The 16,012-nt window shown below is 41.2% G+C and overlaps 1 protein-coding gene across 1 annotated transcript in view; it reads left to right on the forward strand.

Moving 5' to 3' along the window:
* The first annotated feature begins 5,435 nt into the window (after positions 1–5,435).
* LOC138959369 (neural-cadherin-like) overlaps positions 5,436–16,012 on the forward strand; it is a 43,270-nt gene continuing 32,693 nt past the window's right edge. Inside the window, exons 1-6 of the mRNA XM_070330802.1 lie at positions 5,436–5,710; positions 5,996–6,145; positions 6,287–6,580; positions 14,066–14,209; positions 14,585–14,803; positions 15,283–15,477. Coding sequence (XP_070186903.1) covers positions 5,531–5,710; positions 5,996–6,145; positions 6,287–6,580; positions 14,066–14,209; positions 14,585–14,803; positions 15,283–15,477 — 1,182 coding nt within the window. The 5' untranslated portion in view covers positions 5,436–5,530. The remainder of the gene's footprint in view (positions 5,711–5,995; positions 6,146–6,286; positions 6,581–14,065; positions 14,210–14,584; positions 14,804–15,282; positions 15,478–16,012) is intronic.

Raw genomic sequence — 16,012 nt, forward strand, 5'->3', positions numbered from 1 at the left:
GTCTGTAATAAGATCATTAACCTCACTAAAGAGTTTTAAACAAGCTCTGCATAATCATTATATGTCTACCTAGATGGCTACTAGTCTTAACATGTGCAAGTAGCTGTCAACAATTGGCAAAGCTTTATGAATTACAAAAATATGTATTTATTGCATGTATTATGTGGAATTTATGTTGCGATTTTCCATCATCATCATCAACATCATCATCATCATTATCATCATCAAATCATCATCATCATCATCATCATCATCATCATCATCATCATCATCATCATCATCATCATTTACACCTTATAATCATTGTAAGCATTAGTGTAAACGTTGGTATTGTGTGAATTTTACTGTCGATCACTTTACATGTGTAACCTCAATTAACATGGTGCATGTTTCGCTTTTGATTTATATGTTGCTTACTTTGTCATTTTGTTGTTTGTGTTTATTTGCTTGTTTGCTTACTTGTCGATTGTTTGCTGGGTCGTTCGTTTAATTTGTTTATTTGTCATGTTGCTTTACTTGTTTATCATTTATTATACATTTGTATTAAAAGTAAGGACCGGTTGTTATAGAAGGCGTCGCCTTAAACCTCGATCCTGTTATCTGGTGTTTTTCCATCATTGTTCAAAACTGCACTTGTCAAACCATTTCTCAAAAAACCTAGTCTTGATGTCAATATTTTGAAGAATTATCGTCCTGTATCTAATTTATCATTCTTGTCCAAAGTTTTTGAAAAGGTAGTTTTGAAGCAGCTGTTGTCATATTTGAACACCCATGATTTGATCTCGCACTCTCAGTCCGCTTATCGCCCTTCTCACTGTACTGAAACAGCCCTACTTAAAGTAATCAGTGACATTCTGTCTGCTCTGGATGGTTGTGATGTGTCAGTGCTTACCCTACTTGACCTTTCTGCAGCGTTCGACACGATTGACCATGTCACGCTTCTCCATAGACTTCAGACTCTGTACTGCATATCCGGTCCACCGCTGGCATGGCTTGAGTCCTATCTCATTGGCAGGACTCAGGATGTGCTTGTCGATGGCCAGATGTCTGCTCCAGCCCCACTTTCTTTCGGCGTTCCTCAAGGTTCAGTACTCGGTCCCACCCTTTTCATCATGTACACTAAGCCCCTCTCCACACTGATTCAAAACCATTCTGTTTTAAATCAGTCTTTTGCTGATGACACCCAGCTGTATAAACCCAGTCCCCCTGCAGAGACACATTCCACCATCCAGACGATTCAGACATGCATCACTGATGTTAAATCTTGGATGGTCGATAACAAACTCAAGCTGAATGATGATAAGACTGAAGTCTTACTGTGCAAAAAGAAGAACACTACATTTCCCTCTCCCCAACCTGTTTCTGTTCAAATAGGCAATACCGACATTCTTTTCTCACCATCAGCTAGAAACCTTGGATTCACCCTTTCATCTGACATGACCCTTAACAAACATATATCTTTAGTCTGTAGAGCAGCTTATTTTGAGCTTCGTAAGATCAGCACCATTCGCCACACTCTCTCCTCTCTAACAACTAACACTCTTGTCTGTGCCTTTGTTCTTTCTAAACTTGACTACTGCAACTCTTTTCTCTCTGGCTGTCCTCTGTACCTCCTGCATAAACTACAAAAAGTCCAAAACTCGGCAGCACGCCTCATTCTCAAAGCACGAAAACGAGATCACGCAACACCACTTCTTCACACACTGCACAGGTTACCTAATCAAGCCCGCATTGACTACAAACTGTCCACCCTCTGCTTTAACTTCTTTTCTGGCTCGTCTCCTGCTTACTTCTCTGAACTCCTCATCGTCTATTCTCCAGCAAGACAACTCCGTGCCTCTTCTGACTGTCGCATCATTACCATTCCACACACCAAAACCAAAACATACGGACAACGCACTTTTACTTTCTGCGCACCCACACAATGGAATTCTCTCCCCTTTCACATCCGCCACTCTCAGTCACCCCAAGCATTCAAACGAGCACTTAAAACGCACCTCTTCAAGAATTACAACCCCTGATTTTGTTTTCTCAGTCCATCAGTAGGCTACATGTAGTGTATTTGTTGTTTTAGTGATAATGTATATAAACATCTAGGACTGTTTTCAGCATTGTTGATAACATGTTCTGTTTGATTAAGGGTATTCAGCTGGTATTTCCTTGTTTTTTTACTACCTATTTTATTCATGTTTTTATTACTTAGTTAGTGGAAGAATCTTTTGTAATGTATGTGTGATGGTGTATGCTTTTAATTAAGCGTTGTTGACTATGAATGTAGATGTAAATGCTTGTATAACTGTGTTTTAATTTTAAATGTGTCAAGCGCAAAGAGCATAATTGTAAAGTTATGATGTTGCGCTATATAAATGCTCATTTATTATTATTATTATTATTATTATTATTATTATTATTATTATTATTATTATTATTAATGCATTATTGTATGATGATTATGCAACTGGGAGGAAGAATCCGTGTGTGAGCGCGAGCGTACGTTTGTGTGTGTGGCAGAGAGAAAGAGAGAGAGAGAGAGAGAGAGAGAGAGAGAGAGAGAGAGAGAGAGAGAGAGAGAGAGAGAGAGAGAGAGAGAGAGAGAGAGAGAGAGAGGAGTGTGTGTGTGGATGTGTTTGCAGAGATGGTTATGTTTATTTCTTCTGTAAATTATATCCCCTTGCCTACAATAAACTCTCAAAGCGTCAAAGCGTCAAAAGCGTCTTTCTCTCTCTCTCTCTTTGTTCATAAAAAAAAATGTTGACATTTATTTTCTTGTGCAGGCATCGCGCATTCTATATTCAACAAAGCTTGAGAACTCTTTGCTGAAGAAAAAATATTGATTTGTGTTTATTCTTAAAAATGTCGTTATGTTTTCTTTTGTGTTCTCTTTATATGTTTACCATTTTAACATTTCAGCCGATCGAAATGAAAAAAGATGGATGCCATTTGAAAGGGGTTTTCGTCCTGTACCATATTGAAAATACACCTTTAATGTTTTTTCTATGCAAATCTTGAGAGGCTTTAAAAAAAAAGGCGACATAGCAGGTTGAATAAAAAAAACAAGTCGCGTAAGGCGAAATTACTACATTTAGTCAAGCTGTGGAACTCACAGAATGAAACTGAACGTAGTCCGCCGCTAGTGCAAAAGGCAGTGAAAGTGACGAGCCTGTTTGGCGCGGTAGCGGTTGCGCTGTGCTTCATAGCACGCTTTACTGTACCTCTCTTCGTTTTAACTTTCTGAGCGTGTTTTTAATCCAAACATATCATATCTATATGTTTTTGGAATCAGGAACCGACAAGGAATAAGATGAAATAGTTTTTAAAACGATTTTGGAAATTTAATTGTAATCATAATTTTTATATTTTTAATTTTTAGAGCTTGTTTTTAATCCGAATATAACATACTAGATGAATACCCGCTTCGCCGGGTACGGCTTCGCCGGGAAGAAGTAGAGCCGAATACCCGGCTTCGCCGGGGACCCGGCTTTGCCGGGTGTACGACGGCTTCGCCGGCGCACCGTACGAAGGAAGGGAGATAAACGCGCAAAACACTGGAGAAGATAAGGAAGAGTTACTGGGAATGAATGTACAGAAAAACCAAAATCGGTTCAGCGCTGCGCGCTGAGAGCACGCACGTGTTCAAAATTTTCCACGATTGTGTCCGGGGTCTACCTGAATATGCCCACCAAATTTGAAGCAGATCCATCGAGAACTTTGGCCGTGAATCGTGAACACACAGACAGACACACACACACACACAAGCCGTATATATCTAGATATAGATTTATATGTTTTTGGAATCAGAACATGATGAAGAATAAAATGAAAATAATTTTGGATCGTTTTATAAAAAAAAAATTTAATTACAATTTTCAGATTTTTAATGACCAAAGTCATCAATTAATTTTTAAGCCTCCATGCTGAAATGCAATACCGAAATCCGGCCTTCGTCGAAGATTGCTTGGGCAAAATTGCAATCAATTTGATTGAAAATTGAGGGTGTGACAGTGCCGCCTCAACTTTTACAAAAAGCCGGATATGACGTCATAAAAGACATTTATCGAAAAAATGAAAAAAAGGCTGGGGATATCATACCCAGTAACTCTCATGTAAAATTTCATAAAGATCGGTCCAGTAGTTTACTCTGAATCACTCTACACACACACAAGCACAGACACACACACACACACATACACAACGACCCTCGTCTCGATTCCCCCCTCTATGTTAAAACATTAAGTCAAAACTTGACTAAATGTAAAAAGGGCAATGAAAAGACTGGTAAGTTTATCTGGCTACCCTAACATGTGACGACATTGAAGAAGTATGCGCGTGTACTTTTGATTCCAATACCGCATAATGCAGTTGTGTGTGTGTGTGTGTGTGTGTGTGTGTGTGTGTGTGTGTGTGTGTGTGTTTGTGTGTGCTAGTGTGTGTGTGTGTGTGTGTGTGTGTGTGACTAACGGCGAGTCATAACTCACGAGAGGCGAAATAGTCACGTGATATCCACAAACCCTGATCCGCACACGATCGAGTCATGAGGTTAGACAGAACAGTCGTAGGGGAAGGGCCCCTAATATGGACCACTTTTTGTTTATTGCTGATAACTAGCTTGTTTTCTTGCGAAGAAGTTTCATTTTGTGGTTGGTAGTCCTTCTCTCTTATTTTAACCGTTAGGCCTAATTAGAGTGAAATAGCTTTGATAGACCTTCAGCAAAATTTAAATACAGAAAAAGTCACAAATGGTCCATATTATAGGAGCCTGGGCGCCCAATATGGACCAGTGAAGCGGCCTTCACGAATCACTGTAAAAAGACCCCTATACTTCAAAATAACATGATACAACTTAGTGTGCAAGTCAGACTAATTCAAATATGCTTTAGATTTAGCTGTTGATGAGAGCATTATTTGATGCACACCAGGAAACTGAAGAAGCTTATCAAAAACAGAGTGAAAATAAGTGAAAATAAGTGAAATTATCAACTTCCACAAAAAAAGACTATTTGTTACATTTTTTTGAAATCTCGAGGGCTAGTTATAGGTTATTTTCAGCAAGCTTCTTAATGAATGAATTACAATTGCCTTTATTTTTTATTTTCTTCGATTTGTTGAAGGTGGTCCATATTAGGGGACTCACACATACTTTGAGGTTTTGCTATTGTTTTTTGTTTGCAGTAGAAACTCGGGGTACACCCTGTTAAAATGTAACAAATACTGTCTTAGCTGTCATATATAGCCATATAGGTTTGTGTTTCTGCAACTGTTTTGACATGTGCAACTTATCCAGAGAGGGTGAATAAAGCGAATGAAATTGTTTTGAGCGCTCTAGCGCCGTTAGTTTGTCAGAACAGGAGGTGGTCCATATTTGGAGCAGGTCCATATTAGGAGCCTTTCCCCTACTTCGATCCGAAAGCAAGACTAGTCGGTTTATGTGGGTGTTACTTCCCGGTCTTATTTCCCACAGACCCCAGCACTTGAACACAACTCTGCCCTGACATTGACTCAAGACAGGCGCTATGAGGAGTGTGAAGAACTGATGGTTAATCCCCAGGAGACAATGGCCGCGCTGTTCGTGTTTAGACTGGTGTATATGGTGATGTGTGTTCTGTCCCAGGTGAACGGTGTCACCACACAGACTGAGCCGACTTTCACATCGTGTTCTAGCTACAGTCCTTCCATTGCTGAACACGCTGCTATCGGCACTTCTGTTCAAACGGTTTGAATGATTACTGTTTTGTGCAGACACATGCGCATGTTTGCATAAGCGCTCGCCTGTGTGTGTGTGTGTGTGTGTGTGTGTGTGTGTGTGTGTGTGTGTGTGTGTGTGTGTGTGTGTCTGTGTGTCTGTGTGTGTCTGTGTCTGTGTGTGTGTGTCTGTGTCTGTGTGTGTGTCTGTGTGTGAGTCTGAGTCTGCGTGTCTCTGTGTATGTTACCAAAACGTACAGTGAGCATTATGTGTATTGAATGGACAATGAATAATTTGATGTCCTATGTCCTACAGGTGTCCGCAACGGACAGTGACCGAGGTCCTGACGGCTTGGTGACGTACACCATCACAACGGAACCAGCAGGCATCTTCACCATCAACTCTACATCGGGGGACATCGTTGTGGGGGTTGACATCGACCGTGAGCAGTACCCTTTCAGTCAGGTGGGCATTCTTGTAATTACTTAAGTTTTTAAGATAGATCAGATGTTGCTACAATCAACGCAAAATAATCTTACACGCAACCTCCATTGTGCTGTTTTTTTTCTTTATTGATATTCATATTGATATTGTGGTGTTTACCAGGTGACGGTTAAAGGCAAGGATGGCGGCATCCCTTCGCTGGAAGGGTGGTGTACGTTCAATGTGACCATCAACGACATCAACGACCATGCGCCAGAGTTTGACAGGGCTAAGTACGTGGCTAACATCACCGTGGAACACCCGATCACCAGCAACTTTGTGGCCATCCGGGCCTCTGATGCTGATGTTGGGAACAACGGTATCATTACCTACAGTCTCCTCAGTGATGGCGATGGACAGTTCGGCATACTACTCGAGGACGGTTTCATCTTCCTCACAGAACTCTTCACTCAGGCAGTAAGAACGGTTTGTTTGGCTTGGAGCGCGGAGTGATAGTGGATGAAGGCGAAAGACAGGGTTTAGGGGTTTGGGAGGGCGCGAGGGGGAAGGAGGGTGAAAATAGTGGGGTATGATAATGGGAGAAAGGGTGAAAATAGTGGGGTATGATAATGGGAGAGAGGGTGGTAGCAGATTGTCACGATTAGGTGACATGGATCAAGAAAGTGTCACTCGGTGGGGTGCCTTCTCTTGGTCAATTGCGATAGAAAGCGCCTGTGCTTTCTGTCAACGGTTGTGAATTTTGCTGACAGCGCAGAACGAACACGGATATTTTGTGTTGCACGGATTTCACGGGGGGGATTTCTGCTGTCGAGCCAGAATTGTCGATAGCTGAACTGGGGTATGTGACAGGGTGAGTCACGTGATTTCGTCAAGGTTGTCTGTCTGAGACATGTTAACTGGACACTCGAAAACTCAGCGCTGGGGAGAACGGTCGGTGTCTTATATTTCCTGCTAGTTTGATGGATTTCATCGCTTTGAGTTCTGCATTGATATTCAACGCGCCGCTCTGCATATGTACAGGAGGGCTTCAGGAAACTTCAGTTTGAGACCACTTTCTCTCCGTTCACATGCGGTCTGACGTTGACGGGTCGTCAAATTCTCTGCGCCGTGCGAGAAAGTAATTTCACCGCATAAAGGACTCGGCAAGAGGGTGAATGGGGTATCGCTGTTGACGAACAGGTGCCATTCAAAGGAGGAAGCAGTTTTCGCTTCAATGAGAGAGCTACCTACATAGGCTTTTGAGGTAATAAATCATTATTTAACGCTGTTGACGGGTCTGTGTTTGTGGAATGAAATACTCTCTGTTGTCCTTTCCAGGTTAGCGCATAATTTGCTCTTTGTGACGCTAAAATACTAATCTGTATATGGTTTTTGCAGATATGGAGAGAAGAAAGGAAAATGGCTGATTTGTTGTTGTAAAAGTCCGTTTGTGCAGGCCCACGTGCTCGATGAAATATGTCAGGGTGACATGTTTAAAGGTGGGGTGTGAGGGGTAGCATGACATGTCTAGTGCACCGAGGCTTTTTGTTGCAGCCTTTCTTCATTTACCTGCTACTGTTGCTGGCTGTTACCTGCGGGACGCTGTTATCTGCGGGACACTGTTATCAGCGGGACGCTACATCAAGATCGTCCGCGGAGGGATGTAACCAGCTAACCGGCTAACCAGCTAACCGGCTAACCAGCTAACCAGCGACTGGGTGTGGCGCCTGATGTCTCCACAGTTCCCTGCTTCGTCACCACGCTAACCAGCACTTCATACCACCGTTGTCATCTTTTCTATTTATGATTACATTCGAGCGGTGACAACGTGGGGTGTGTGACACCTGCATAAGTTAGCACTTTTAGGCAGATCAGCTATATTTTCCTAGCTTTACACGGGATCAGCGTGTTACTATAATTTTCTATATTCTAACTGGCATTTTGTCAGTGACCATTGGTTTTACGTTTTGAACGTAAAAGAACATATTTTGAGTGAAGTCTCGAGGGAGGTGGCGGGTTATTACATAAACAGGCGTCTGAAACTTATACTTTTGTTGATTCTATTTAATTGTATGACTGCGAGAGTGGATCGTGGTGTGGTTAGTTAGTAGGGAGATTTAATAAACGAAACGTCGGGACGTTTCGTTTTGAAGTTGTGGTAAACGTCATCATTTTGGGGGTCTCTCGCTGGAAAGGTGAAGGTCAACTGAAACGGAACGTGGAACGTCAAAACGCAGTCACGTTTTCCACCCCCAAAAAACGAACAATATTTCGTCAACTTTTGTGAGTATTTTTGCACACTAACAGTTTTATTTGTTGGCCATTTTATGCATTGCTAGATTCATCAACCCTTTCACAGTCTTTCAGCGCTGAGAATGTGTTCATTGGAGGTAGACAACTGTTGTGAACTGAAATATTTTGAAGGGTGCTGATCCTGGTACATTTATCCAACTTCATGGTGAAGAAAGCAAATGGCGAAGCAGAAGTAGGTCATCGCATCGAATTTTTATTCTGGCTTCGTATGTGATTTTGTATAAACAAAGTCTGTGTGATTTATTTGGACTGAAAATAATCAAAGTATGCCCGATTCTGGACCACCTCCTAGGTTTTTTTTTCTCCATTCTGATCGAGGACAGACGTGATAATTTCACTTGAAGATTTATCGCCCTTCCTTCATTCCGAAACGAAACGTGAATACATCTAAATCTTGTCTGCGGCCTATGCCGTCTCGTTTCACGTTCCGTTTCGCGGGGTGACTCATTCACCAAACGAAACGAGCTGCAAAACGAAACGTGCTGTCCTTTGAATCTCCATAGATAGAAGTAACTAACCGTTTCATAATCACCTTATGTGATATAGTGAAACGTGACACAGATGGGCACGGCAGATGTGCTACATAGTCGTGTGCGCTCTGTAAGAATTTAGATTTTATTGTAATAATTATTGAGAACTTACGAACAAAGAATATTTAACTGTTTAACAGTTCCCTTAAGTTCTAACGTGCGCCATACGTTTGACATCAGCTTTGAAATATTTCAACTTGAATAAAAACAACTTACTACAGAATTGTTGTTTTTGAACCTGAAATCGACTGCACAGAAACTTTCGCTTTGACTACATAACACGCTCGAAGTTTCGAAAATTATCGTTGAAATTAGAAGAACTGAAAAAACGTCTGCAAATCAGCATTGTATACAGAGAGAGGTCATTCTCCTCATGAATTCCTTATCCTGCTTATGACAGAAAAGGACACGGAAGTATCTCAAACGGTACAAATGTTCTTACATTACGAGATAACCGTGCACTGTATTTAATAATTTTTCGCAGTGATACATTATTTATTCCCCCCTCTGCTTCTTTCTCTCTGTAAACTTGTAGGGCTAGTTATTTTTCGGTAACTTACCCAGCAACCAAAATTACTTACCCAACAACAGGCTGTTGACGCCATAGCAGAACCCCTGACATACTTGTTTAATAGAAGCCTTAGAGAAGGTATATATCCTGGTTTGTGGAAGACGGCTCATGTCACTCCTATTTACAAAGCCGGCCCAGCAACAATTATCGACCAATCTCATTACTAAGTTGTGTTGGTAGGTAATGGAGCGCTATGTCCACAGCCATGTTTACACCTGATATATTAACACCGGCACAGTCAGGATTTATTCCTGGTGACTCTACCATTTGTCAACTGGCTTCTATTTATGACGAGTTCTGTTTAAATTACGATATGGGAATTACCACTCAAAGGCATTTGAAAAAGTCTGGCACAAAGGGTTATTATATAAACTGGAACTAGTAGGAATTAGAGGACAATTGTTGAAATTTGTTTCACGATTATTTAACAAATTGCCACCTGGCGGTTGTTATTAAGGGTGCTAAGTCTGCATTAAAATGTATCCCGGCAGGTGTTCCACAAGGTTCTGTTCTAGGCCCTTTGTTATTCCTGATATATATTAACGACATTGTGAATGATACTGAATCTGTTATAAAGTTGTTTGCTGATGACACGAGCATGTCCATGTCCTTAGAAGAACCAACTAGACGAGCGCAGATTTTGAACGCAGACCTAAATAAAATTAATACCTGGGCAAAACAGTGGAAAGTTAAATTTAACGAAGCAAAAACGGAACTGTTAGACATAAAACGTGATAATATACCAACCGAACCAATCATTTTTAATAATATTGTTTTGGAAAACGTGAACCAACATAAACATCTTGGCGTAATCTTGCAGAATAATTGTATGTGGGTCCCGCAGTGGGGCACTGCGGTTATGAAATTAAAGGCCCCTCCTGTTTTTGGAACCGCAGGAGCTTTCTAGTTTGCTGTTAGGTAGATTTTTGGTTCCTCTTTCCTGTCATGCTCTCTTTTTCTTCATGAATTCTTTTCTTTTTTCTGCCTTCTTGCTCATTCACCTGTATTTTTTCCAAAAATCTCTTCTCTTGCCGCTTGTCTCGCGATTCATGTATAGTTTAATCTGTTAGTGTTCTGATGTAAGTCCAGCAGTAGATAGGTTAAGCCTATTTTAACATACTGGAAACTGGTAATCTTCCAGTAGGTATTAATTTAGTTTTACTAAAGCCTGCTGGGACACAAGTAATGGGTTAGTGCATTTGTAAACAGGAATCGCTTGACAAGTGGCCCCCTTCATCCCCCCTTCCTCGTCCTGATATGGCTCTGCGTAGTCGGCTGGACGTTAAGCAACAAATAAACAAACAAAATTGTATGTGGGACTTCCAAGTGAGAAGCATCGTAAAAAAGGTCACCTTATTAATTAATTGTTTAAGATATTATAAATATAGATTAAATCGTAAAAGTCTGGAAACTATGTATAAATCTTTCGTTCTTCCACATTTTGACTACGCATACATCCTATGGGACAACTGCATTGAGTACTGATCAACTGCACTGGAGAAATTACATTTGGAAGCCATTCGGACTATAATCGGTGGTGTGCGCGGCACCAGCCACGAAAAACTGTATAAAGAAAGCGGATTTTGTAACCTAAAAGAAAGACGGAGCAGACACAAACTGATTCTATATTACAAGATGGTATGGCAAATGCCCCCATTACTTATCACATCTTTTGCCACCTTTAACTTCTGATGTTAACCCCTATCATCATAGAAGACCATTAGAAAGAAGAGTCCCCATGTGCAAAACTGAATTATACCGTCGATCTTTTATATCATCTACTACTGCCCTGTGGAACACATTGCCAGACAACATCAAAACAACTAACTCAATCAGCGATTTCAAACGCTATTTATCTACTCCAGACCTGATTATAACGTACCTGCCTATTATTACTGTGGTAAAAGACTGGAAGAGATTCACCACTGCAGAATGCGCCTAAACATGAGTAATTTGAAATCTGACCTGTGTAAACGCCACTTACAGGAAAACCCACAGTGCGCTTGCGGCTACCTGAACGAAACAGCTGACCATTATTTGACACATTGTCCTTTGTACGTAGATGCTCGCCTGTCTACGATAAACGCACTTCCTGTTAATTACAGACATGTTTAAATATTGTTAAATGGTAGCGAAAACCTTTCTCTTTGCACCAACAAGCTTATTTTTGAAAGTGTCCAATCGTTTATCCATGAATCTGGTCGTTTTTGTTGATTTGACTCAGTACCCATTTTCATGCTTTCTTTCTTTCTTTCTTTATTTAGTGTTTAACGTCGTTTTCAACCATTCAAGGTTATATCGCGACGGATTTTCATGCCAACAACCCTTATTTTATATGCATTTTTCAAATATATATTTAGCGAGCTATTGCTTATTGTCATGAAGTGGATTGTAGTGTGAATAAGGATACTATTTTCTGTATACGTGTTCTGCCCTATCTTATTACCCTGACTCTTCAATCTTCACACTAAAACACTCCAAACACAGACTTTTGGGAGGATGCAGACTTATTATTTCCTCACACAAAATATAACACAACTCTTCACTTAAAACAAGACAACATCAATACCAATCAACTTCTCGTCCACACCGTTCATTCAACCTCCTTACAATCACTCCACACACGTGATTAATGATATAAAGAAAGTAATCAATAATTAATTACCGCACAAGGTAAAGTGTGACAGACACTCACGAGTTCGTAACACGGCTCACAATATGTCGTCATTTACACCCCCTTGTGCCGCTGAAACCACGCAGACGATGAATTCCCAGAAGCTCTTCTTATAGGTGCCAACACACACCTTTCACGTTTCTCCCCGAGAAACACTTCCGCCATTAGCGAAAATAACCGTCGTCTCTACGACCGTTAACGATGAAGACTCCGCCGTCTAGCCATCTGCGCCGATGTGGTCCATTGCTCTCCACCATCGCTCCGCGCTCTTCCGTGTGAGGACCGTCCCTCGTTCACGCATTATGAACCCTCGTCATGGAAACTTCTAAAGAATTAACCCAAGTCTTAATACACATTCTCTTAAACCACCTCCTCTTCCTAAACTAAAATCATGTAACATCTCTCTCGTTCATTCTACATTCACATTCCGTCCACAGTCAATATCCAAACTATACTTCATCCATGAATCACCTAATCCACCACTGACACTACCACACATAGTATCACTGTCTTAAACATAACATAAATGCGTAACAGCAATTATGTTCAAGAATTTACCAACAAAAACCATAACACAATCACAACAAGAATTCTCTCAAACTTCACACTAGAATTTAGTGCACTTTGTATACACTTTCATTGCATTCCAGCTATGTATTCAAGCTTCAATAATATACAACATAGTAAATCATTTACCTTAAGAGACTCGTCTCTTGAAAGAGTGTTTGTCTCCGACAAACTTGACAAACGCCAGACACCTTGCTCTGTCGAGCATCTACAACGTTGTGACGATATTAAACCAAGACCAGCTACATTTCTCATAAACACAACTCATACCAAACTATGGTTTTCTCGTGCAACACACGAAACCCGTGATATCGCTTCAAACGTGTTCTAGCATATCCCAAATCAATGTTTCGGGAGGTTAAAATCAAGACGTGCTTCACATCATAACTCTGCTACTCACATCTTTGTGGCACTTATTTGCCACAGGATTATGGTTTGTAATGTACTATGTATATTCTTTTTTGTATGCGCTAACCACCTTCATCTTTTATATGTACCTACCGTTCTTTCCTCCCACCTCCACCCTCCCCCCTCTTCCTCCTGCTAGCTTTTTCTTATTCTTTCTGATTTGCTTTAACTATGCTTTTCATCTAGATAGTTCCACAATTTTTTAGTAATGCTTGTCCGACATCATATTTGTGTTATTTTACTACTACGTAGGGCGCGTAATATAAGCGTTCGCTTGAGTTCGTGTCCCTATTGTTTATCGTTGTATTATTGTATCATGTTTGATTTAATAAAACATTGTTTAAACCAACAACAGGCCTGAATCCTCGATAGCTCACAGGTTGAGGAGTTAGACTGTGTGGGAACTACTTTAGCGATTGAAAAGTTCCGAACACTCTAATGTACGAAATATACATCTCTGGAGCAAACAATACAAACATACTGCATTTAAACTAGCAACTACAGACTTGAACACATCAATCTCCATATAAAATCCATGAGTTCGGTTGTTTTCTAAATCCAAATCTCACGATCAAATCTCAGTTCGCGGTCATGAAAAATCTCGCTGAAGCTCGCATTTTTCATGATATTTATAATATTTATATTTATAATAATCTAATACTCGGCATGTAACCTCTACGGAAACACTAACTCATTTTAATACGTGTAAGTGAAACAAGGAGTAGTTCCTTATATGCGTCTGTTTCCCCCAGTATCTTGACTCTTACACTGTCGAACCACCATAACACCGATCACAACAACCCCAAAGGATCCCCAACAAACTTGTTTCTATATATTTGTTCATCTTTGGGTGGTCATTACTAATGTAAACAGGTTCAACTGCATTGTGATGTCTGCAGGACCAGAACGGGACGTTTGTGCTGACAGCGATGACCAAAGATGGCGGCAACCCTGCGCTGAACAGCACCTGTGTTGTAGAGGTCAACGTGAAGCCGGGGTCACATCCTACCTGGGACCGGGACTACTCCAGCCAGACTTTCAGAGTGAGTGTACCGCACTGAATACAAAAAATTGCAGGGGAATGCAAGAGATATGTTTAATCACTGGAACATCTGGGGAAACAGGATTCTTGCTAATTTTTTAGGTTAAGAATCGAGCACTTTGGGAATTTTGTCAGACAAAAATTGACTTTTCGATAACAAATTTGATTTAAAACGATGGGAGCACTATTCCATGGAATCTTGTTCATCTATTAAATGTTCTCTTAGTACAGAAAAAGAGCCCTGATTACATCAAATTGGACCACTTCTGTTACAGTTTTGGCTGTCCTTAAGTCAGTAAGTGATTGTCCCGCTATGATGCACATACTATTGAACTTGAAAGATGACTGTGACATACAATGTAATTTGTTTCTCCAGATAGACGAAGGTGTGACTTATGGAACGCCAGTCATCCAGGACATGTCGTGTCAGTCCAACAATGCTGACACTCGTGTGGAGTTCCAGCTTGACAGTTCCAACACTGAATTCTTCTACATTGGTTCGCCTCCAGGCAACGGGAACATGGTGACCCTCTACGCCAAGGCCAACCTCGATTACCTGTCACAGGTTCTGCATGAAGTCAGGATTCGATGTGTGGTGAGTGTCGACAAGATTATCATTATTTGTTGTTGCTTGGTGAAGAGGAATTCGTTGTCATGGCGATTACAATCCTTTTGACGTGTAATTTAGGGATGTTTATTGCAATTAAATACTAGGTCGGACAGTCTTAGCCTGCATAATGAGGCATCGCTAAAGACACACGCAAGACATGACTGAGTGCAATAGAAACACTCGGATTTGTAAATGTTGTACTGTACTCTGATTGTGAACAAACATTTCATGAATATATATATATGAACACCTTGCTAACGATGCTTGATTTTGCGACGTTCCGAGAGTAACTATTTCGAATTCTTTCAAACTGACGATGGCTGTCATCATTGTCATCATTGTCATCATTGTCATCATTGTCCGTTTTGTACGGGATTTGCGTATCGTCCATTGTGGTTGGATTCAGTGGAATTTAGTCCCTGTAGTTTGAAGCCTGCGAACAGTTGTGTTGTTGTGTTGAACAGAACTATGGATCTGTGACGTTGACAACGGTCGTTAACCCCCAGGTGCAGCTGATCGACGTCAACAACCAACGGCCAGAGTTCCAAAGACTCAGCGATGGACGCTACTCAGTAGAAGTTCCGGAAAACAAACCGTCCGGAACGTTAGTAGCGATCATTGTGGCAAGAGATGCAGATTTCACAAATCCCTTCAATGTGGTCAGTACAATCAAACCTGTTTCTAGAGACCACCGAAATGAAGGACCAAAAGTGGTTATTATTGACAGGTGCTTGTTATGGAAAGGTTAATTATACAGAACAAAATAGAGGATCCTTTTTGGTGGTCATAATGGGCAGTTTGGAGTACAGGTTCCACTGTATTGGGCCAGGAGAAGGGGGATAAGGAGGGAAGGAGAAGGGGGATAAGGAGGGAAGGAGAAGGGGGATAAGGAGGGAAGGAGAAGGGAGATAAGGAGGGAAGGAGAAGGGGGATAAGGAGGGAAGGAGAAGGGAGATAAGGAAGGAAGGAGAAGGGGCATAAGGAAGGAAGGAGAAGGGGCATAAGGAGGGAAGGAGAAGGGGGATAAGGAGGGAAGGAGAAGGGGGATAAGGAGGGAAGGAGAAGGGGGATAAGGAGGGAAGGAGAAGGGAGATAAGGAGGGAAGGAGAAGGGAGATAAGGAGGGAAGGAGAAGGGAGATAAGGAGGGAAGGAGAAGGGGGATAAGGAGGGAAGGAGAAGGGGGATAAGGAGGG

Source organism: Littorina saxatilis, linkage group LG1, assembly GCF_037325665.1.
Source record: "Littorina saxatilis isolate snail1 linkage group LG1, US_GU_Lsax_2.0, whole genome shotgun sequence".
NCBI lineage: Eukaryota > Metazoa > Mollusca > Gastropoda > Littorinimorpha > Littorinidae > Littorina > Littorina saxatilis.